The sequence below is a fragment of the Melanaphis sacchari genome, unplaced genomic scaffold (assembly GCF_002803265.2).
Source record: "Melanaphis sacchari strain LSU unplaced genomic scaffold, SCAv2.0 Contig21_pilon_pilon, whole genome shotgun sequence".
Taxonomy (NCBI): domain Eukaryota; kingdom Metazoa; phylum Arthropoda; class Insecta; order Hemiptera; family Aphididae; genus Melanaphis; species Melanaphis sacchari.
In genome coordinates this window covers 1,825,920-1,852,498 of record NW_020271096.1, presented here as the reverse complement: position 1 = coordinate 1,852,498, position 26,579 = coordinate 1,825,920, and the positions used below count along the sequence as shown (strand labels likewise).

The window sequence follows — 26,579 nt, the reverse complement described above, 5'->3', positions numbered from 1 at the left end:
TCACCGCAGTCGTAGTAGGTATATACTATTAATAATAGTCTATTATTTTATAGAAGTAGTAGTAGTAGTAGTAGTAGTAGTAGTAATAGTAGTAGTAATAGTAGTAGTAGTAATAGTAGTAGTAGTAGTAGTAGTAGTAGTAGTAATAGTAATAGTAGTCGTCGTCGTCGTGGTCGTTGTGGTCGTATTGTTGTAGTCGTTGGTAGTATTATCGTGGTCCCGACACGCGCGATTTTAATCGTATATACGGATCGCGTTCGGGCGGCGCGTCCCCTAGACCGGTTTTCAGAGATTTCGACGGCCGGGTGTTGTACGCGCGCGGTCGTACAACCACGGCGCGGGGATATCGCCGCCGCTTTGTCGTTGGGGAGTGGTCGCAGGTGTTTTACCCATTGTACGCGGTGGCCGTACGCATCGTGCGTGCGTGCTGCGCGTGCGTACCGCGGTACGCGGGCGACGGCGGCGGCGGAGGCTACGACCATAATAGCGTGGCCTCAGTCTCGTACCGACGTCCGCGCCGATCACTCGTCCTCTGCGTCGCGTGAAACAGTCTTTATTTTACTGCCGCAGATTCTGGTGCGCGCGTCGTCGCCGCGAGTGCATTTTGGTTTTGCCGTCGTGCGTATTCCTCAGTGCATGTACATTTACACACGTTTAGATTTCTGGATTACTGTATGATGTCCGCAAGCCGATAACGCAGGTGAGTCGGGTCAAATAATTAGATTTGCGACAATTATTACGGCCGATAGTCGTCGCGATTGCGACGATAGTGTACGGCAGGCGCGTAAGCGAGACTCGCGGTCGACGTCTGCTCGGCCGGGGGAAAACATTTGAGGGGGTTCAGGGTTCTAATGACCGCATGCACTGCACAACTAGCGGCTTTGCCTCCTCCGCCAACGTTCGACGGTCGCATAATATATTTTTATAAAGGCCGTGTAAAATACGTGCGTGGTACCTACGCATTTTTTAACGTGACAATATTATAAGCACTATCGCGAGTACGTTTATTTCAAAACTGCGTGACGATGTATCTAAGTATCCTAATACTTTTCTCTACTCCCCTCCCCCAATGGCGCCTTTGGATCTGGACACTAGACTCCGGCTTACGCTGCTGTGAAGAGGTTCAGTTGGACATGACAATAAACTTTTGCGTCGCTCCAGAACCACGTCGTAACATGATTCGTAGTAGACCGTGCCGGGTTTTATTTCGCGCGTAATCAATACGTCTATTATCACAGCGTTTTGGTCTTCGCGGTCGTAGGTCTTCAGCGAGAGTGTTCGAAGATGGCTTACTAAGTGGTCGGATAAGTCACCTACTCCCATATACGATAATATCTCACGAAGCGTCTACTATTAATTGTCCATTCTGTCACGGATTGTTTCCGGTTGACGGGCTCGGCGGGACACGGGTGACAGTGGTTACGACGATTGTCGTCTTGGTCGTATAAATTATTATTATTATTATTATATTACAGGGGTTGTTTTTTTGTGCGTGTAATCGAGGGCGTGAGGGTCGTTACACACGAAAACGGCCACTGTTTATATATCATACTTATAAAGATACCACCTACCTACGTAATCTGTATTATGTGCATATACCTATAGAGATCTTTTGGTAAACAAAAAAAAAAGGGAAAAATCATCTTAATAGGTTTTACGGCACGTTTGGCTCGAACACTCCATTATATATTGTGTCTTTCCGTCGTCTTCGAGTCCGTCGTCACCGGGTGGCACCACCATGGGGACATGCGATATAATGCACTTTGTGGCTGTCCGGCGCCTGTACGGACGCGACGGGCCGCAAACGTCCGACGGTGACCGTTTACCTGGTTCATGGCGCCATACGGGTCACGACAATCACGACGAGTTGCGGCGGTAAGAAGGGGGTAGGATGTAGGTGGTAGTAGACCCGACAGATATAGTTTTTATAGCATATATAATATATATTTAATAATGTCGTAGGTATATATTATAATGTTATCACTTGTATATTATTGTGTATTGTACCTGCAGTCGTGTGCGGTTGTCGTGCGCGATATTTGCATTTGCACCTACCCGCGCGTACACAAGTCATTTCCCCCCGTTCTTTCAAAGAGTTCAAGAGTAATATATCGTGGTAAGATCGTGTAGACGGTGTGATTTTAACCTAGGAATCGCCGGCCGCGGAGTGCTCGAGCGCGCGGGTGTGGATTCATGAAACACGTTGAACAGTTCATATAGGTACCGCCTAAATCTACTCACAGGTATATAACTATATTGTTATTAAATTTGTAAGCTGGCTTATTTTATTTTTATACAAAAAGAAATAATATTGTTCTAAAAGAAAAAAAAATAAATAAACCATATAAACCGGTTGCACCCTGCGACATCCAAGAACAATAACCCACTCGCTTATAGGTGTATATATATATATATGTATACATACTCATGACAATAATAATAATATGTATTTTATAATAGTGGTGTACCTATAATAGTATAATGCGTGCGCACGGTTGATTGTTCTGCTGACCTTGATTGACCCTAGGACTGGTGCAGTGTCTCTGTACATTTTTTTTTCTCCGAGAAAACTCTTAGAATTAAGGCACCCCAAACACGTTGGTGTGTATATATGAGTATACATAGATATAATGTTGGTGCATCTTTCAGCTCCCGAGTTCGATAGGGTGTGCGCAGCCAGTATAGTAACAAGTAACAATACTAGTATACAGCAGTGATTTACCGCTCGTACGTTGTATTATTATATTTTATTATAATAGGTACAACAACGGTCAGTGAGTGCGACAAACGTAAAATAAATCTTACTACCGATGTCAAACTAAATATAAAGGTAGTCCACTTTGGATGTTATGAATTCGAAAGAAAGAGTTCGGAGACTTTATCGTTTTATGACGTATTTTATCATGTAGTGCATTCGTGTACGGATAGAGGATGTTCTTTTATGCACTTTACATATTAATAGTCTGTTTTTTCATTTTTAATTGTTTATGATCTCCTGGAATTGCAGTATAAAAATATACGCTTAATATTATTATTTTACTATTTTTTTGAGATTATACACGATCTTCTTCCACCTTTCGATTGACTAGGTTTAGCAATGTTCGTAAATATATGGGTCGTTTTTATATAATATTAAAATATATTATATTATTTTTTTTATAAACTAATCGACTGATAATTTACGTCAATAATTTTTGACAAAACTCATTTGGAATAATAATTATAGAAAAAAAAATACGAGCTATTTGAATTTATTTTATTTACTCGTTTTAACCAAATACTTCGGGATATTCTATTACAATAATCGTAAAATGTTAACTCATTAATTTATATAATCTTTTTTCTTGGTCATAATGTAGATAATATATACTATTTTGAAATTATTAATTGGATATAATAAAATGTGAATTATGATCTTCAATTATATTTTATTATTTTTAGTTTATGATCACCGAACCTAACATATATGTTTAATATCTATACTCTGTAGGTAGCCAGTTGATATGTATAGATATCTAAATATCTACTTATACAGTTTGAATTTTTAAAACCATTACAGAATATTATAATATTTTAACACTTAAAATTAATTCAATAAATTCTTAATACCAATCATGTATAAAAACTTGTGAAACAGTTTATTCTTACGACAAACCTGTGAATGATATAGTGGTGATTTTGTGCATCCTGATTTGACGGGGGCCGATCGGTACGTACGTAATCCTCGGTAAATGGGCAGTACATGTCTTCGAACTGGAGGTGATTAAGACTTGTTTCTTCAAAACACATTATAAGTAATACATATACTTAGTGGATACGTAAATGATGGTTGGTTATAGAAATCGAATTTTGTTTCACTGAACGATGCTTTAATATGTAAATACACACGAACTCACTTACACATAAAAAGCAAAAAAAAAAAAAAAATGACGCGAAAGTGATGAACCGTAAGTGAATCGAACAGTGGAGATGCAGAGAAAATTAGCCAGAATAACCATTTTTTAAGAACTGCAAGGACTAACAGAAAATATCTCTGTTTAGGTTCACCGCGAGTATACTAAAACAGTACCAATAATAGATATGTGGTTATCGGTCTCCTCATCGTGTTTACTGCGATCAGACCACAGATAGTATTATAGAACCTCATCGTATTTCGGCAATAAATTTTCGACTGCGTTTGTTTACAAACTCGAAAAGGGAGTTTTATATTATAAACTCGCAGACAATTAGATTTTACCACAGTAACCACGGTCCAACAACCGATGGTAATATTATTTACGGTATACTCATGGTAAGTCGGTAAGTGGTAACTGTGACATTTTCTGTTGGTCATCATTCTTGCTAACACCGGTTGCTGCCGTTCATATATTTCACATCAGTCTTTTCGTGCCGTTTGTTGATTAGTAATTTTGATCAAATAATTTTCTTGTCTTCGTCCGTGAAATACACAGTGTGCATTGCACTAGAGTATATCTTTAAATTTATAGCCAGTATTTTGAAGTGTGATGACATTTTGGCGAATTAATGAGTTTTCAAAGAGTCTTTGTATTATCTTTTTTTTTCCGTTTAAATCGACAGCAGAGGAGGATCTGATCATCTTTGAATTACATTAAGATGCACGTTTAGTTACATGTAATATTATTCACAGGTTTGTTACAATTACATCAGTAGATTGAATACATCTTTATGAAATTTATTTGAAATCTACTTTACGTATAATTGTATATCAATTTTAGTTTGTAAATTGTCGAAAATCCAAGTAAAATATTTGTAAAACTTTGGTGTGACGTATTTATGAGTTAATTGTACAATATCGTTGCTCTGTATTATCTGTAATATTTAGTCATATGGATTATGTTTACTACTAGATCTGTAGCGTTATTTAATTATTGTTGGCTGTAGCCAACTGCAACGGTATTAATTTGTAGGATGTGAATTTGGCGAGAGACAAAAGACAAGTGTCCCGAATATAGGACGTACTAATTTTTAAATAACGGTGCATCGAGTATATATATATATAAACATATAAATACATCCAATATAATTTACTTTAAAAGTGTAACATCGATCGGGCATAGTTTTTTTATTTTTATTGATTGTGATAAAATATTTTTGACGTTTGTGCTTTACTGCAAGTAAATACTGTATAACAATAGTAATACGCAAATCATAGTAAGATTACTTGAGTTACTTTAACTGAAAATATTACGAAAGATTAGTAAGACTTTGAGTCTTGTGAGTAGAGACGATAAATAACAAAATACATGATAGACAATGTAGCTATAAAATAAAAAAAATTATTTTAAGTTTAAATTTAAACCTAAAATATTAAGAAACAAACAAAAATATACGTTTATACATAATAACAATATATTCTCTAATAAATCTCGTAAAAAAAAAAAAAAAAACGTTCATTGATTACTACGTTATCTTTTTTTGGTTTTTTCATTTCTTTATCATAATCAACTAAATAGTTTTAATGTTTAATATTCATGAGCCTATACTTCGTCAGGGTTTTGTAGTCCATTATAAAGCCGTTTAATATATAATTCAAGTATTAATTAAGGATACCAACACTTGAAAATACCATATGTTAATAGTTACTTCCTTAAATCGTTAAAGATTTGTAGTGGAATGTTTTTAAAACTATTTTTATTATAGTCATTTAAATCGTTAAATAATTATTTTATATCTAAACCTATTTAAAATATATTTATGAGCGTCCGCCACTGTATTTATTTAATTTTACCTTTGACACTATGGCGTTATGTAGTAGATTTGTTTGTATTTATAAGAAATATTGTATTGAATAAATCCGTTTAATTATTTGGACAATAAAATGTCAGACATTTAAACTGTATGTATTATAATCAAATTATTTTAATTATTCTTTTAAAGAATTTTTAACTTAACGTATTGAAATCTTTCAGGTAAATTATCAGTGTTATATTATATAGAGACTGGTATTGTTTACTATTTTGAATATTTTAGTTAATTTCATTAATAGTTTTAAATAGGTAAGGTTTGGTAGCGGTTTAGATGGTTATATTACACGTTTTATTAAAATAAAAAAAGGTCGATAATAATGTTTTTTATTGATTAATATAACACAACATTAACACATTATTTTGATGACCTATATTATATTGTAGTCTTTTTTCAATTATTATAATTATTATATTTTAATGAAAATACATTGTTACTGAAAACATTTAATTTATTCAAAAGTCTCGGTTAAAAAAATTATAAATTGAATTTCATTATACGATTATTGTTTTAAATTTACGAGGAAAAATAATATTTTCACGATATTTAATAATTTTTTTTAGTTTACGTTTAAAAATGTATTAATTGTTATTCTCTTTATTTTTGATTTTATATTCTCTTTAGAATTTATTGCAATCATGGAATTATGGTGATATGTGAATATAATACCCAGATTTGCAAACCTAAAAGTGTTTTGAATCTCTATTCTCGTAAATAATTGTTGACCACAGTGAAAAATCCTATCTCTGGTACTATGGTTATTATGTGGTTAAATACTACAGCATTGACTATTATCTCCGATTTCACTGGTCATGAGTGTGTAAAGTGTAAGTATCTACTCACTTGAATACAACCATATTATAATAAGTATACACTATACACACCTGTACGCTTTTAGGTTTTAGAAAACATGATATTATAATCTTCATTATCGATACACTTAATGTTTAACACAATAGTTTCCGCACACGCATTTAAAAATAATGGAAATCGTTTCTTTTCTGGCTGTACGCAGTGTATATTTTCTTTAACAACACAATGCTTACTGACAATGATAGATGAACCACGTTGTACCGTGTACATAGCACGTGCTGCGCAGGTTTCGGAAAAAGTAGACGAAAAAAAATTAGACCCATTGCTTGAAAAAGAAAAAAAAAGAAAAGATAGTTATATATAAATATATAATTTATATACTTTATACCTATGTATAATATAATAATAATACTATATATAAAAACCGGTACCATCTGTGGCGGCTTCGGGGACAGCGGCGTGCATCTTCTGCGCCTGCTATACGGCCAGTATAGGACCCGATGGCATACAATGGATTATCCGTAAAACATGTGTGCCTTCTATGGTCAATTTTAATTACGAGTCTTCTTCCACATTATAGTCTATTATATTTTAAATATATATATGTTTGTATATGTTGGTTGTTATGTGTGTGAGTGTACCTATATAATGTAATATTTAAATGCACCCGCCATGTTGGATATTATCTTGTGTCAACATTTTAGGGCACATTATTCATCAGCCGTCGCCGCGGTTTTCTTTTCTTTTTAAATTACTATGGTAATCTGCTCGCGGGCGTACCTACAAGACGCTGCTGCCATGTTTTTTGCTGGGTATACCCTTCTTGGCGGTATCAATGCTATACAGGTGTGGTACCTGTAGCAAATTCAAATATTATTATCTACGAGTTGTGTAAGCCAAAATTAATGTTTTCATCATAAATATTATTCATAAAATCTTATTATATTTCTTTTATTAGGTATATCGCAATAATACACAATAAATAATAACATATGTATATATTTTTATCACAAGTGTTATTTCATATGTATTGGTAGTTATGATTTAGTTTTTATGTCATGATTACTTGATCAAGTGTATGCTATGATATAGAGTAACAATAATAAACCGGTGCAGCATGTACCTATAATCAGCAAAGTTGTTGTCGAATTATCAGTAAATCAATAAAATAATTATCGTTATTAACATAATGATAATATGTTAGTAATTTTAAACTAGTTTATTAATTTGTGTATACTTATTTGTATTTGCTTAAAATGAATAATATGTTTCCGAGAGTTATGAAAAAAATAATTTCTGATAAAGCATTAGTCATTGTAAAATATTATAATCCGTAGTTATATGATTTTCTCTTGAATCATTATAATGCAATGATTATAATATCAAATATCACCAACGGTTTCCGGTAACTACTGGAAATATTAAATTTTTATTTAATTACTTGCACATAATATAGAAGTTAAGTAGAATAATTTATTATGGCATGTCTTTTTTGATAATTTTATCAGGTTGGTTATAAACAAATATAATTATATATAACAGATTGCATTTAGTTTAATTTACTTAAAAGTTAATAGATTTTTCTTTGAATCGTGATGAAATTAAGATAAATTGTATTTTAAAACGATTTTATTGATTGTTCTTCTATTTAATCCTGTTAAAGTAGTTTTGAAATGTTTTTTACACGTATAATGATTTTACAAACCAGTTTTTGGTTTATACAAATGTGTTTCATATCTAACCAAACTACTAATGTCTTCTTACACGAAAAAGTAACCCGATTAAATGGAGATAAAATCGAAAGTTGTAATGTAGTAAATCTATAGGATAAAAATCGAATAAATAGATAGTTGCTGTATACAAATTTGAAATTATGGTTAAATTATGTAAAACTTAAATAGAATAACCATGCGTGAGGGATAGATATTTTTATTTCATCTAAATCTCCAATAATAATGCTTAATACTTTAATAGCGAATAATATACTTGGGTATTTAACAGTTTTATAAAATATATCTATTAGTCTGAATTTCGACTTACGTTAGTATTTAATTAATTCATTTTAAATATAAATATTATGCTAGAAAATATTTATTTTTTTTTTAAATCTTGAACAAAAAGTAATTTTGTGCTTATTTTATAATATTTCATTTATTCATGATTGTATTTTTTTTTCAATGCCAATAATCTTATTTTTAATTTTTGATGACTTTTCTGAAAATTTGTCGATTTCTCTTTATAATGAAAAAAAAGGTTATTTTTCAATTATAATATATTAAGCTGGTTCTTGTTTCCTTTATTAAACTTTAAACAATTGTATTTTAGCCTCTTTAGCAATTAAACCTGATACTAATATATAATATATTATGAGATAGGTACATTGTATATCGTATTGCAATGTTTTTGTATGTTTTATTAATTTGCTACCTCTGAAACGATTTTTTGCATAAATTATAAAGGCCTATTTTATTTGACACCGTATAATAGTGTTATTGAAATGTGAGTGTGTTAATTAGCATATATTTTATCATTCAATGAAATTAATGGCCCACGTCAATGGACACCGCCCGTTGTTGGAAGTCATTCAAATCAAAACGATGTGATAAAATTTGAACATACTATAGCTGTTAGTTGATCAACAATATTAATGTACTTAAATGTATAATAATAGTCTGTATTATTATGTTCATTACTTAGTTATGGAAAAAACAATAAATTTCGTATTAAAAAAAAATTATATTTTCAATTTTTCTAATCATAAAATAATTTTTAAAAACTTAATATTAAAACTTTAGGTCATTAAAATTAAACAAAATATTAAAGACCAAAATAAACGGCCAATGTTAATTTTAAAATTAAAATAAATAATTATTTTTATAGAATCTGAACTAAGCGAGAAATATAATATTATTATAATGATGTTTAATTTATTTCAGTTAAAAGAGTAAGTCACCTTTTACACAGAGATTTTATGTATAGAATATTTGTTTTAAAATCATGTTAGTATTGCACTTTATAGTATAAGTATATATATATATAGGTATATAATAAGTATTTTTTAATGATATTATTAAAATGATTTTATTTTAAAATTTAAAAAGGAATTTTCTATATTACTATGAGATTTTTTTCGTTTCAAAAATAATTTAACACAATATAGTACAGTCCATATAATCATATAGTATTTATACACGAGACAAGGATTGCTTTTCTAATTTGTAAACATCTATTTATTATTTACTTAATAAAATTAATTATAATTTTTATTAACAAATATTTCGCTTATATGCATTCGTTTGTAGGTCCCATATAGATGTAATTAGAGTTTGTTAAATTGTAATAACTATAGTATAAAAAAGGAACTTTTTGTAGTTTTTTAATCATGATTATGAATTAAAAACATTTTTTTATTAAATACTCGTATATGTATCTATGATGAATTTTATTTTATTTTAGTAATAAAAATTTATATTTAGCTAATCTAAATTATTTAAGCTACGTATTTTTCAATACAGATTTTATTTATTTTTGTGCAATATAATATGTTAGTAAGCTTATATTATATTAACGGCTGTATAATTACCGATAAATTAATTACATTGTATTTAATTATTTGTCGACAGTAGTATTAACTAGTCAATATTCTTTGATCTTTTATCAAATGTATATTAATGTATACTGTATAGTGTGTCAGCAAAAAAAAAAAAAAATGTTGTCGTTCTTAAAATGATGCTTACAAGTTAATTTAATTATAATATATAGAACCACGATATCCAATCATATTATAGTTAATTCATTGTTATCATTTTTGTTCTTACAAAGATTTATTTTTGAAACATATTTTAAGTTTAATCGATAATATTTGATTGTAATATATTAAGATTCATCATATCATACATAATTTATTACAATAAATTTAGAAATAAATATGTGGTTAAATCAAAATATATATATATAGATAATATTATTGATGTTATATTATTACATTAAAAGTTATAACTAAAATAGGAACAAAATTTTAGTTCTAAGAACTATAGCACTATAGCATTATTGTATCCACTGACCGTTTGTTGTAATTTGTATTCATTGCGGATATGTTTGTAAGAGTACTTTTTTTTGTTAAAAATAAAACGGTAGCCACACAAGGAGGTATTATACACCAACCGGATGCGTGCGCGTGTACGTGTCTACTCAAGACGCGGTAGGTTTAAAATAAAAACGAGTATCGAAATCATTTTTTCCTCTTTCATTCTTATAGTGTATTCAGTTAAGTTCAAGAGAAATCTTATTAGGCTTGAAATGACTATCTACCTACAGTCCGTTTTTGTGTTTAGTTTGAGCTATATATTCCCTCTAAACAATAACTGTGGTCAAAAAAAAAAAAAAAAGAACTATATATATACATATATATTATAAAACTATCCATTGTGAAAATCATGCTTCGTTAGCATTTAAATAAAATATACGTTGAATGTATATATTAATCCACTAAAATATACCTTAATATACCTAATATCTATCATAATATTTTGAATAATAATGACGTTTCAAAAAATAATAAAGTGATATAGAAATAAAAAACGATAATAGATATTATACCTGCATTACTTTAAATTAACTATTAAGTAATAATAACAATTCAATTAAAATAACACAGTTACTTACAGTGGCGTGGTGAACTAAAAATATTTTAGAAGCAAAGAAAAATATACTAAAGACTTTCTCACTACTAAAGATCCAAAAATGGTGGAAGGGTAGCTAACATAAATTTATATTATAAATGCATAATAATATAATACAACTAATTAAATTTCAGATTAGTATTTACTTTCTATTGAGTATTATTATTATATTACATTTATAATTGAGAGATCCACCGATCACCACTTAAGTTAGGTTAGGCAATTCCCTTTAAAATTATCGTTTACTACACCACTGGTTAATTATTTGTTATTTGTGTTTGTAATCTATACATTTTATCTGGTCAGATATATAACATTTGACTAGTAATTTATTTGCTTATAAACTGATATTAGGACTTATACCTATTATGTACTATGATATAACTACATTATCAAATTTTATTTGGATTTAGTATCAATACCTATTTGGTATTTGTTCTAATAAAGGTCACGTACATAATTAGTAGTGTAATATTATGATACAGTAATCTGAAAACTTACAGAATTTGAATTACAAAGTATAATTTATATAATATCTACTTTTATTTGCAAATTTATGTATTTATATAATACATATGGCATGCCAGTGAGCCACTGACCACTGCGTAAGTAAGAATTATTATCAAAATGTTTATAAATTATTACAACATATTATAACGTTTTAAATACTTTAAAATGAATTTTACACCGTATAATTGAATTGTTTTTGATTATTATAAAAATTGTAAGGTAGTAATTTTATTATTTTAAATAAAAATAAAAGTTATATAAATTGCTTTTACTGGTTTGGAATATTAATATATATATCTATATAATATATTTACTCTAATTAAATGTTGAGAAAAAGTTATTAGACAGTGTATAATTTATGAAAGTAAACATGTATGTGCATAAAGCTTCTTGTTAAAAATATAATTACAGTTTAAATTAGGTTCATTTGCCTGAAGTGATCATTATTTATTATAAAAATTGTAATAATAATAATTATTATTTTTATTCACAAGAATTTCGGCCATTTAGAATATTAGTTTATAATTTAATAGAATCGAATTAACTATCGAACTTTCTATACAACATAATTACTTTTGGAGTACAATAAAAACGTACTAAAATTAATTTTAAACTAACGATTTTCTATTTTGTATTGTTCATTTTATAATTTCATCAAATTAGTTTAACTTCATTTTATTTTAAGCATAAACATTAACATATTATTGATGATTTTATTTTACTTTTTAATATTTTGTTAGGTATTTATGTCAATTAACATAATACTTGCATTTTAAATTGGTGTCAAAATAAAAATAAAAATTTTTTATAAATGTGAATCGTAATTTAATTTTTATTATTGATATTATTAAACATAAACTATGGTGGTTTATAAGAACATTTATTTTTTTGAATTCGTAATTCTTTGAAATATTCAATACTATAATTTTTTAGAAAAAAATTGTCTATAACGAATGTCTATTACCAATACAATTCGTCAAATAAATGTATACTATAATTATATTATTATAAGATGATATTGAAAATAATTATCATCTTTCTGATCATTACATTATATTTTTGTTAAAGCGGGCTAAAATAATTATTCCTTTTCATTGAAATCAAATTGGTCTACTGCAGGATTCTATGGTCACACGGTTCTAATAAACGACAGTCGGTGCACAGCGGGTAATCTATCACGCTGAACAAGCATAAAGTAGATATTATAATATAGTAATATAATAATTTTGTATTGGGTACCCTATACTGATCTACCATCCTCTCTCCCACGTTTCTAATAGAGTTTTAAGTATGCATAATAAACGATATTGATTTAAGTAAGGTTAGGGTCGACCGTTGCTCACAATTCATTTCACATGGGTCTTTAATGACACTTGAACGATTGTTGGTCATTAATCTGGAGTTTGATAGTTGAAAAAGTGATTACTATTGGTAATATTTTGAGGCATTTGACAACTATGTACGTGTGACATATATTATAATGTACCCGACTAAATAATTTACTTTACCTGCATGTTACATTGTTTGATTGATTGGTTTTTTATTTTCAGGGCTTATTAAAAGACAAAACGCAATTATGATGTTCCTCATATTTTTGGTGGTAGCGTGCGTTAAAGGTCACCAAATCGAACCAGGACACCATGTTATACCATATAAAGGTAAATATCATGTTAGAAATAATTTCGTTCCTATTATTATTTGGTTAGGAGTAAACATTTTCTTTTTTTTTTTAAATGTTATAAATGGAATATAATTAGAAAATTGTCCAGAGTGCACAAAACTGCCTTGAACTGTCGTGAAGTTTATAATATTACTCGGCGGCGAAAGTACTACTAAATCATATGATGTGTCACGACAGCTTAAAGTATCTTAACAACGAGACTTATTCTGATGCTTAGATAGTTATACTTCTAGGTAAAGGGTATTATGATTGCATGACTAAGTTTAGTGTTAAAAGTATGCACGCATTGTTAGTTGTATAATAAATCAACCCCAACATGACAGATTTATCTATATTATCTTTCGTCCATTAAAATTACCTTTAAAAAAATTAATATTTTATTCTAGATTCCAAGTATAACGATTCAATTGTAATCTCTGTCAAAAAGATTAACTGTTAATAATAAAATACCTACATTTTTATTTTTGCTAACAATACAATATGATATGCTACTCATTACTAGATATTTACCTAATTAATGCATCCATATAAATTTAACTAATTAATACTTTTATAGTGATTCTATTACAAATTATATTTATATGTAAATTAAATTTATTTATTATGCTCTGATGGTATATCTTATTCACGATAATTCTAAATCAATTAATTGAATCATTTATTTTACTAATTCTAATACAGGTAGTTGACCTAGGAGATTTTTATTATTATTATTTTTTTTTCATTGATCAAAAATATCGGTATCACAGGCTATTAATTACAAAATATATTTTAAATTATGAAATAATGAATTCATAATAAACAATTTTTTTTTTTAATACAGTTTTAAAAATTAGTTTGTTTGAGAAAATTGATTAAGTCTAAATTATGTTTATAAATTGGACCAAGTGCGGTATCAATATTGTGAGATATGTCATGATCGATCCAGTCTTGATTGTATTTTATACAGTCTGCGATAATGTGTTTAACAAAGAATTTAGTTTTACAGACTTAGCGTATGGGGGTAGTTCATCTCTGGCTATCATAAAACCGTGAGTAAATCTGGTGTGACCAATAGGTAGTATATTAAAAACACTATCTTCTTTGCGATTTGAATTTAAATTTATTTATTGATTAACATCACTTTTAATCTAGTTTAATTTGATGTTTTGTTTGTTCTAAAAACTTTGCCATTTGTTTTTAGTGGTAATGTTGATAATTTTATTTAAGTCATCGTATGACATTTGTTTAATTAAAGAAGTTTAATTATTGATAGTGAAAATTGAGGATTTTTTGTCGGTTATTTCATCATTACTTCAGGAAAATTACTTTTTATAATTTGAATAATTTTAGTTTGTAGGTAATCTAGGTATAAATATAAATGTGAAATACAATATTAAACATAAACGTTTATAATAAACTCTTTTTAATAAAATCAAATCTATAAATCATCATTAAAAATTATGACGATACAATACAGTCATACATATTTTTATAAAAATTATCTAGTTAGTTAAAAGAAATACTTAAACTAAAAAATAAGTAAATGATATATTATTGAAGCGATACTATAATATTATGATTGAACAGATTACATGTACGACGTATATTCACTGCATATATCTGCTGTTACAGTATGATAACGTATTTAATATGTAATGTACTTAAGACTGTGTATCACGTACGTCTGTTTATACATATAGTATACATATATAGAACAATAGAATTAAATTAATAGATGTGTATAGGTATGTTTTTTAACAAAAACATTTGTTGACTGTGTATACCGTTCGGCATAATTTAATAACCTGCACTGATAATAAGTTATGTTATATGTTCGTATAAAACAGTGCATGTAGTCCTTACAATACTGTTATCCGAACTATTTTTCTTTGTAGACGCAGGACGTAGGTATACGTGTATGGAGGTCCTTGCCGTCGGGGTTTTATTTTTTCGCACTCGTGACCTTCGTTGCGGACGTCCGGATCTGGCGACGAACACGGCAGGCGGAGCGGACGTTTTCTCGTTAATGAAGACGTGCCCGTTTAGGCTGTACAAATCATCCGTTATAGACCAGAAGCTCGGGCCGGTATATAGAAAAGAATGCTGTATTGTCCTTATACAGTACCGGACCCGAGCAGAGTTTTTTTCTCTATTTTTTTTTTTTTTACCACTCAATTGCCTCGGAGATTTCACATCCACGGCCTAAATTTTAAAAATCAACACACAAGTATCAGGGCTGATTTTTTTTTAATTGGCCGCCGTGATAGCACACTTCCTTAGGCGTGTGTTTGGGGCGCTGGTAACAAAACAATACCGGAGTTTGCATAATGTCAACAGTGACTTGACGGAAAGTCATTGTTTCCCACACAACCATCTTTATGTATGAATATAATAAATATAATACATAACATTTTCTCTCGTTAATAATAATTGTTATGAATATCAGAGGTCAAAGGATCTTTGAGAAAACTTGTCGATCGGTATTGTAGTAGTAGACATAAGTGTATTATAAGTCATTACGTAGTGTATCTAAATCGAATCGAACATAATCGCGATAGCTGCAATCAGTGCAATCAAACATCTAGTTTATTATCGAGTGTTTTGTGAATAATATTTTCCCAGAAATAAAAGATCACTGCGAATACAAATAGTTAAGATAAACCATGTTTTTCTTTTATTCTATAGCGGGATGATTCGTTGACTATTTTATATCGTACTATAGTTTTCGTTAAACATACTTTAGTAGTGAAATTGTATTGTTAACTAATTATGAATACCTATTAAATGAGTTCAATAAATTAAAAAAAAAAGACAAATACTAAATATTTTAATAAAAATTAATTTTTTCTGTAAGTAAAATACATTTTATTTGATTAATTTATGATTTAATTTTGTACATTTCTATACATTCGTGGATTATTTGAGAAACTCAACTATTTCCACTATATTATGTATTGTATTCAGTAATAATATAGAACTTTCTCTTTATTCTATTAAACAACTAAAGATGGATCAGTTTTACTCTTTTATTACGATATTTAACTTTTAATTTGTTTTTACAATGAATTTTTTACATTTGATATTAAATGTACTTGCTATGTTTTCGAAAGTAAATGAAATAAAATAATAATCGTCCATACACCTTAATTTTAAATGAAATTAATAATTATATCCAATTTACCAACTCTTATCTTGCCAATATTTAAATTACTACGAGTAATTACTAAATCATCGAATGTATTAATCTCTTTCGAGAAAAAATACTCATCATTCTAGGTGTTACCATAAACTCATTATACAAAGTAGTATGTGCTAATTCTGATATGCCTGAAGTAACAACTGATTTCAAAGAAAAAAATATAAGCCAATCTATGGGATCAAATTATAATTGCCAAGTAAATAATTAGTTTAGAATATTCAGACTAGGTTATTGCTTTATTTTACATGATGTAGAGTAGTAAAATTTAAAAGTAACTGAGTACTAATATTATTTTGTGTAGAACAATAAAAAACGGTCATAATTATTTAATTTTTATAATAATTAATAAATATATTTTTATAGGAATTAATGTCAAAAAAGTACCAAGTAAAAGAAAATATAGGTGCAATATTTTATATTTAAAGTATTAAAAGAAAGTAGAAAGTATTTAGGGGTTATGAAATTATAATTTTGCTTATAAAGAATTATTTAAATTTATCTTAAAATGTTGAATAATATTTAATCGTTTTAGCCAATTAGTTTAATTAGACTATTAAATTATGCGTAACAATTAAAAGAGATTCATTTATAATTATTATTGGAAAACTTTATTTATGATAATAATATTATGACTTAAAATAAGTATTTGTAATTGTATGTTTATGTAATATAAAATACGAGAGCTTTAAGTGAAATATCAAAACATTTATATCATCTGGTGTTCTGTAAGAACGTAAATTAATTTATTGAAGAAGCTATGATAATTATAGACTACCTATAACTAAGATATATAGTTTAATAATATTATTAACGTACAGTTAAAAATATTATAAAACTTGTTATTACATAAATAAAATATCAAAAACATTGAAAAGACTCATATTTTTGCTATAAAACGTATTAAAATTAATTAAATAATATATATTAAATATATATTTACTGTCTAATAAATACTTATCGTAGTTTTTTTATATTTTACTTTCGAAATTATTTTCTACATGAAATACGTTTTTTATTTCAAATACCTACCTCGGTGATACTTTGTGTTTCATAAGAATTTAGTTTATTTTCATCTTGGAAAATATCTTATGGCAATGAACCCTACAACCGATTGGACCCCAAAAACGCTCCACGGGCACCTAGTCCACTTGGTTCTTTATCGGTTTCGTCGATCGAATGGCGAACCACTACTACACGAAATCGCCGTCAGAACGACCTTGACGTCGGTAGATGATAATATTATTATTATACATATATATATATATTTTATACAGTTCGTTTCGACAACGAGAAGGCATTTGGACATAGCGGGCGGCCGCTGTCATAATTATTATACTTATAATAATATACCTAAGTATTAAGCAGGCCGCGTAGACGTACGGAATGGTTATGGCCGCAGGCATACGCACCAGTTAAGAAAGACGGAGATATAGAGATATAACGAGAGAGGTAGTGGTAGGGAGACATGCATACGATTTGCGTGTACTCACGTCGTTTAGAGTTGTTCTCCAGGATCGCTAGTGGGTGTCATCTCTCGATATCTTTGAGCGCGACACACACACCCCCGTCTGTATTTATATTTTATTATATATATATACAAAATATAAATAATAATAATATATCTGCGCGGACGAGGTTCGTTTGCGTCGCACATGGGGTCCCAGCAGTTTCTTTTTCGTCGAGTAATATCCAATATAAACATATGGTCGCACGTCAGGATGTAGGCGACGGCCACGGAGACTTCGTTTTATTCTTCTTCTTCTTCTTCGCACATCTGGTCACCCCGATATCGAAAACCCTAACGTTCAGGTCAAAAATTGCCATTTTACTTTACGACGATCGTAGGAGGTCGTTATATAAAACCTAAACGTTTTCTATGCACCTACACTATAGTATAAAATAACGAGTCTTCAGTTTATCTTTATATTTCCATTTAATTTCCACTGTTTCTGTTTGAAGTATGTATAATAAAATGCGTTAAATTATGTCATATTTTACTCTTGTTTACTGATCTTGCAGCACTCTGGTTTATTGAATTGAGTTTACACACAACACAATTAAGATTCCTTATTTCCATTATTTAAAACAATTAACATTACGTTTTACTAAAAGAATACATTGCTTATATGATTAAAACTTAAATTTTTTTTTAACGAGAGTTTCATTCAATATATCATACTACATTTTGTATTGTTTTTGAAATTTTTAATGACTGCTCAGAACGTAAAATGATATTATTATAATGCACACAACATAAAAAGCTTTGAACAAAATATAAGACTATATAACATAACAGTTATTTATTTTACAGAAATCGTATCAAATACTGATAGAGTATAAATTATGGTTAGAAATATTCAGGTTTAGTAAATATTTATAATCAATACTATTAAATTAATTAGTTTTATGTTTGTTTATACGTTTATGTTATGTATTGATATAATATATCTAGTGACTTTTGTATTCGTAGTTATATTACGACGTTAGATAAATGAAAATTATCATTATTATTTTTTATTTATTAAGTATTTTAGAGCATTTAAATTCGTATTAAAATACACAAATCATCTTTGATTTGCAAGATTTAATAAATATTCATTTTTAATAAAAAATATCTTAACATTTTTAATGAAACACTTAAAACAATTGTGTTTTTCCCTAAATAAAATCTCATGTAACGTATTTTCATCTCATAAATCTTGTAATTATTATAAATGTTCATTTTGTGGTAGATTTTGATTATGATACCTATATAATTTATTATTTTTAAATCATTAGAATTAGATATAAGCCACTATAATGATAAGTATCTTTTTGTTGTCGTGATGTATCCAAAAATGTATTCAACAAAGAAATCCGTGATATAGCGATTTTATCCGACAAATATGCATTAAGTATGGTTAAAAATGTTTAATGCTGATAAAAGTATTTGAAAGGTGATTGTTAGTTATAATTAGTCAAATTTAGCAACATAAACCTGTTTTGCCAATTTAAACGTGATCAGGTGTTGTTTCCGAATTATTGAGGTATCTATTAAATTAGTACAAACTATTCAATATTATTTTCTATTTAGTATAATTATATGCCTATACTAAACATTTAAATAATGGCGATGTATATGCGTAGCTACTAGCTATAAAATAATTGAATACATTTTTTCAGTAAAATTATTATTATACAAATGTTTTATAAAATCCTCAAAATGTTAATTGTTCAATATCACTTAAAAAGCTATATATCCATTAGTTGGTAATTTTTAAATAGTATTATTATTTTATTTCTGTAAATAAAAGTGACGAATATTAGTAAATTTCACACCCGTAGTAGATGTAAATACCATTCATTTAAAAAATAAATTTAAGTAATTTACGTTAACATAAATTAATATAATTTAAATAACTCTAATAAAATAATAAAATGTAAAAATATTATAATTTTCTTATTCGTGACTACAGTGGTGGAAGATAAAACTGTAATTTCCATTTTGGCATTATGTTCTTCAGATATACCCATATTATTGTTGTATGATATCTAATATAACTTAGATTCGATTACTATTTGTCTCGTATTGATCATATACCTAGTGAAGTTATACATAAATATTTTTATTATGATTTAATGATACCACATAATATGGTTCTAAAATTAAGTTATTAAAAATTATATTATAATATGTACCTATAATGTTTCGTTTTAATTTATAAATTTAGGTTTTTGTCAATTATTCTATATGCTTTCGTTGTATATTTTAATTTTAGTACCATATTACTATGATATATAAATCCGAATCTGTTTTGATTTATTTTCATTGATTTCGTAATATTTATAAAAAATAGTAGATTTATTATATTTATATTGAACAGTTGATAAAATTATTAAAATATATTTTAATATTTTTGTATTGGTGTTTATATATTTTTTGTTAATTTATATTTGTGTTATACATAATATATTCCATAACAGTACTGTAAGTATCAATAGTAACTTACTTGATTGTAGTGACTAACAACAGTATATGGCATATCGATTTTGGGTAATCATATAGTGTGAGTTAAATATTTTTGTTAAGTTAACTAATTAAAACAAAAATATACATAAATTATAATAATATACATATTGTATAAACAAAGCAAATTGCTAATTATACATAGAAATTAATATATTAAGATTTAACACCTTTTTAAATACAAAAAAAAAAAAAAATAATAAGTAGGTAGTCAATATTAAAACAATTGTATTTATATTATAATAAAATACACAAAAGCTAAATCATAAATAGAAAATATATTATATAGCTTGGGCGGTATTTGTAGGTAGAATGTAATAGGTATATAGTAATATTTATAGGTAGGTATACACAACTCAAAATAAGCATATTTATATTTAAATGTATTTATGAGTTTAATCTATTATCTATTGTGCATTTAAATTCTAGCAAACCATACACATTTTGATATAAACATTAAAAAAAATATCTTTAATGTTTATTATTTTACCTTCAATAATTATTAATTTTTGCTATTGGGGAATTTTAATTGTTAGAATGTATAGTATGTACATTTATAGTTTAAATAAAATACTTAAAAAATATTACATGACTAAATATTATTAATGCTTGCAATATGTTTTAAAAATGAATACTACTTATGTAAAAAATAATAATTCTCGATAAGTTTTTCTAATAACAATCTGTAGCAATACTCGTATAAATAATAATATGTGTTAAAAAAATCGTGAGATTCTGTGTGATGTTTAATGAATAAATATAAACGTCGTGTCTTTACAGTGGTTATACATCATAAACGCATAAACGCGTACAATGAGTAATTTTACTACAAACGACAATCGAATGATACTTGACCGAAATGGACTTGAATGCAATCAAATCGTGAACTACAATAATAATTGTAAGGTTCAAAAAAAAAAAAATAATAAAAAATGAAAAATTGTTTTTGCGTTGAATAAAATTAAAATAAACCTTTTATGTTTAATTGATCACTTTGTCAGTTATCATTTTTTTTTTTGCATTTGTTTCTTTATGGACGTCTACTCGTGCGCTATAGGTACTCGCGTTTAGGACCGGTTGGGTGTTGTACAGCATGTACGTGCGTCTCAATAAATTAAATCACCTTTTCCCTTACCATTTAAAATGCGTCCATATGGTCGTTACTCGTTCGCCAACAACAACAAAAAAAAGAAAGATTATGTATATAATAAGTATACAAACCGAATAACAATAATACTACGAGAGAATGATATCGATGCCCTGAGGCGGTATAACGTATTCTGCATGAAAAAAAATACATACAAAACAGGTTGATAAAAATTAAAACATAAAAATATAAAATGAAACGAAATCAGTTGAAAACGTATAAAAAATGATCTCCGAAAAATATTAAGACCCGTTTGCTTTAGGTTATTTTGATGTGTGAATAATTTTGATTATTTGGTTTTTTCGTAGATGTAATGTCAACGGCCAACACGTTTTCGGAAGATGGAGTGACATCGTACTCACAGCTGTTATTCGACATAGCCAGAAAACAAGTGGTAGTCGGTGCGAGGTATGTGTATCATTTACTTTGTACAATAAATAGATATTTATAGGTATACCTAAACATAGTCTTAATAATATTATACTGTCCCAGAAGCCAATAATATAGTAGATACAATATATATATATATATGAAACTGTACGGTGTGTATAATGTATTTTGCTCAAGTGACGTGTGAATTTGACAGTATAATAACGTTGTTATATGGGTATCGAATAACCTAACCTGGTGTCGTGTAACGTACTCACGTTATGTAGTGACTATGTCCTATACCTACCTACTTTCGAAATAAATATATTTCCTCCCCTGTTCGATTATTGGTTTGCTGAAAACAATTTTGTTTTTTGTTGTTATTTTCTTTATCGTACTAATATTCAATAAAATTGATGGTGATAATAATAATACCACAACAATACGTCTTTCATATATTTTTTCTATAGGAGTGTTTTGTTCACTTAGCAATATTATTATTGAATGTTTAAATTATTTGCTGACGGCTAAATATCAAAAACAACTACGAAAATATTTACTATTTGCTTTTTAAATTTATTGCTTTTACAAACGTTTAGAATTTTACGAATTAATGTTGGAGAAAAACACTCCCAAAACTCTTTTAAATTAATTCAAATTATATGTTATTAAAAATGTTTATGTTTGTTCTATATGTATATATTTTTATTTATTTTTAATCGATATAATATTATCTCGGATACAAACACGTTTTTTTTATGGGTGTTTTTTAATGTTTTTATTATCATGCATCTGAGTTTCCCTGTATGTCTATATACTTATGTTAAATATATCCAACTTGAATTCAAAATAATAAAATCGAATTAAACTAAATATATTCTGAATTACCAAATTATTACTATTTGGATAGTCTTTCGTGTTTATAGTGATATTATTTTACAAAAGACATTAACAGAGTCTATTAAGATGGTTATCAGTCGTTATAAGACACGTTGCAAGTCCGAGTGTAGTAATTTATATACATAAAATAATAAAAATGAAGTATTAGAACACTATATCTTACAAATGTAAACTTATTTCATTTCTTATAATTAAAGCTCACTTTTAGCAAAAATCATCAATATGTTGTAATTGTTTTTATACAAATATATATAATATTAAATATATATTTGTAAAATGCATTTATATAATAATTTAATACGCCTCTGTTTAAATTAAATTAACATTTATATTTTATATTTTTGGTTTATTAAATAAGTACCTTCTGTCGTGTGTGCGCGTTTATAAAAACTTTGATTTATGCACCCACCTTTTGATGCACGACAATTCAATATTGAACATTATTTATTGACACTGAATCCATTATTTGAGTTTATGTACATATACAGTTGTCGATCCTTCAGATTTTTAAATTTTTTTTGTATAGGTATTTTTATCAGCACATTTATTAATATTTTTATTATTACTATATAAATTCGTATAGCTATGTCATTGTTTTCATATTGTACATACTACTTAAAATAAAATAAACAAGTATTATATGTTCTTCTCGTACACCTCTAACTGTGTACACTCAGTCAAAAATTCGTATTATGAGATACAGTAGCATTCACTATTGCCGAATCTTATGTGTTTAACATAATAGGTACAGAAATAGGTAATAGAATTTAAAATTAGATAGACTTCAATAGATACACAATTTAATGATTTTATTTCCTTTTTTGTAAAAATGCATTTTAGAAAGAATAGTTTATAATTAAAAGTATACATTAATATCATAATAATATAAACACCGTATGAACTATAAAGTATTTGATTGATGTACTCGTAATCATTGATATAACATACATAAATTATTTGGATAAAATGTAAAACAAAACAAAAGTATAAAAATAACTATGCTTTATTAAAATGATAAAATTAAACGTTTGCGTTTATTTTACAAAGAAAAAATAAATTCATGTAGATTTTTAAAGCTTTCACATTTTTTCAAAGCCCACATATTCTGCCTGTTAATAAAATAAACATTATCACAATAGTCGTGGACCCACGATTGAGTACGCGTCACTTTCGTTTTGATTCAGCAAAAATGTATATGTTATACGTGTGATTAGGGCCTACTTGGATAATTACTAGGGTTTCTGGGGTTTTGAATTATAAAATCATTACGAGTGTACACATTAGCAGTTGTATGTACAAATGGAAACTTCAACATACGAGCACATCATATATTATCATATATTAAACAAAAATTTTACTTCCTCAAAAGTGGTTTTTTAATAAATATTTGTAATTGTAAATAATAAAACTATAATTATGTTATTATCTTCAGTGTATAATAAAATAAATAAAATATTATAAAGTTTTGATTGTTGCTTGTTGTATTTCATAAATATTTTTAAAAATGTATGAATAAGGAAATTATACAAAAAGTTTAATATATATTATTTTTAAATAAATCATAATACATTCAATGTTTTTTTAATTACAAAATTAGTAAAATGTATTTAATATAAACGTATCAATAATATTTTTTTCTTATATTTTCATTATACATATTTTTCAAACTATATTGTCTAAAGTGTATGGATGATTAAATTTACCATAATGTTACATTTGTTCTGCATACGTGTTTTATCAACTTTTCTCGTCAAACCATTTATTTAAATGTAATGCTATAATCATAATAGTTTATAAATTAGTTATACACTCGAATACTTCAATGATTTCGTAAAAACTTTTGACAGAATCATGATGATAACCCTATTTATTAGTTTTACAATTAATAGTGACGTACATTTATTTGATTACCAAGTAGCAGTCCTCACGTATTCATTTCCATTTTTAGAGTATCTTAAATAGAAAACAATTTATACTGTACAAATACGAAAATATATGCCATGCGAGCATTAATATAAATTTATTTTTATTTGTCATCATGTATAATATTTATTAATATTTTAAACTGTAGTCAATAGTTTGACTGTATGAGAACAAAATAAACAATTGGCTCTATTGACCTTCGACAGTATAATAAATAATAATGTTTTTTAGTAAGTGTAGATAAGAAAATTTAGTAGGCTAAAACATACAAATTATATATACATCATATATACACATATTATAGCGTTAATCATAAAATTATTATAAAGATTAAACACCAAAATTGAATTTGATACAATCGTTATATTTCATGTATAGTATAATTATAAAACTTTCATAAATTAGAATCAACTACTCTACATCGACGGTTATAAATAATAGTAATAATAGTTTTTTAATAATTAATACAGTATATTTTAATGTAATAATAATATATTTTTTTTTTATTGCAAAGCTATTTTACATAATTATATGAACAATTTAATAATAATAACAAAAAAGAAATCAATTACTATTTGTTTGCATATATTGGTATATACCCCTTAGAAATGATATTGCTAGTTAGCATTCTGGTCTGATTGTTTCGTGGAGTTGATAATTATTAATTTAATTTTCAACTATAGAAAAAATAAGGTACTTTCTTTCAATATAATTTTAAATAACCGTACAGTTTTTATCTTAAATCACAGGTATACTTTAAGTATATATTTTACAAGTATACTTGTACATGTACGTTTAATATAAATTCAAAAACATTGCTTTGATTAGCTCATTTAATTACCTATACGCTTCAAAACTAGGACGATCGTTATACATTTTGATATTTACACAAAATTAAAAAAAATATTACATATTTAGTTATTTGTTATTAGTAATTTAACAGTGACATTTTGAAAGTATAAAATTTTAATTTTTTGACTTTTTATTTTTCCGAAATGTTGTGAGCATAAACGTAAACATTTACGAAGAAGAAACACAATAAATATATTTTATATTTTTAAATATGTGGTATCTAGCTGATATCTTAGTATTTTTAATAATTTAAATCGATATAATAAATAACATACATTATATGTTAATACTGGTTTAATTAGTTAAGTCATATATTGTTAACAGTTTTGGAAGTTAAGATATTTTTTATTAATAAATAAATACTAAAAAGTTAATAGCCATGAATCTTTTTTTTTATAATAGAAGAATAAATATGAATTTTGAATATCAACTTTATCTGTTGTAATACAAGTACATATTACTTATTTAATTATACATTGTAAATAAAAGTGATGTACAAATTGTATTTATTTTAGTATAGTTTTCCACATTTTTTTTTTTTTTTTTTGTATGAATGAATGAATATTATTCTTAAATTATTTAAAACCACTTTTTATATTTTTAATTTTAAGTAATTATTATAATTATTAATATTTCTAATAATGTTATGGTCAGTATAATTTTGATTTCTAAAATATTGTTGCTCTAAAATATGCTGAAACAGTTAACAGTTAAAAAGGTTTAACATTAATATTCTTTTTTTTATTTAA

At 27.1% G+C, this 26,579-nt stretch overlaps 1 protein-coding gene across 1 annotated transcript in view; it reads left to right on the top strand.

Moving 5' to 3' along the window:
* The first annotated feature begins 487 nt into the window (after positions 1-487).
* LOC112594015 (semaphorin-5A) overlaps positions 488-26,579 on the top strand; it is a 45,002-nt gene continuing 18,910 nt past the window's right edge. Inside the window, exons 1-3 of the mRNA XM_025338604.1 lie at positions 488-700; positions 13,322-13,429; positions 22,095-22,194. Coding sequence (XP_025194389.1) covers positions 13,348-13,429; positions 22,095-22,194 — 182 coding nt within the window. The 5' untranslated portion in view covers positions 488-700; positions 13,322-13,347. The remainder of the gene's footprint in view (positions 701-13,321; positions 13,430-22,094; positions 22,195-26,579) is intronic.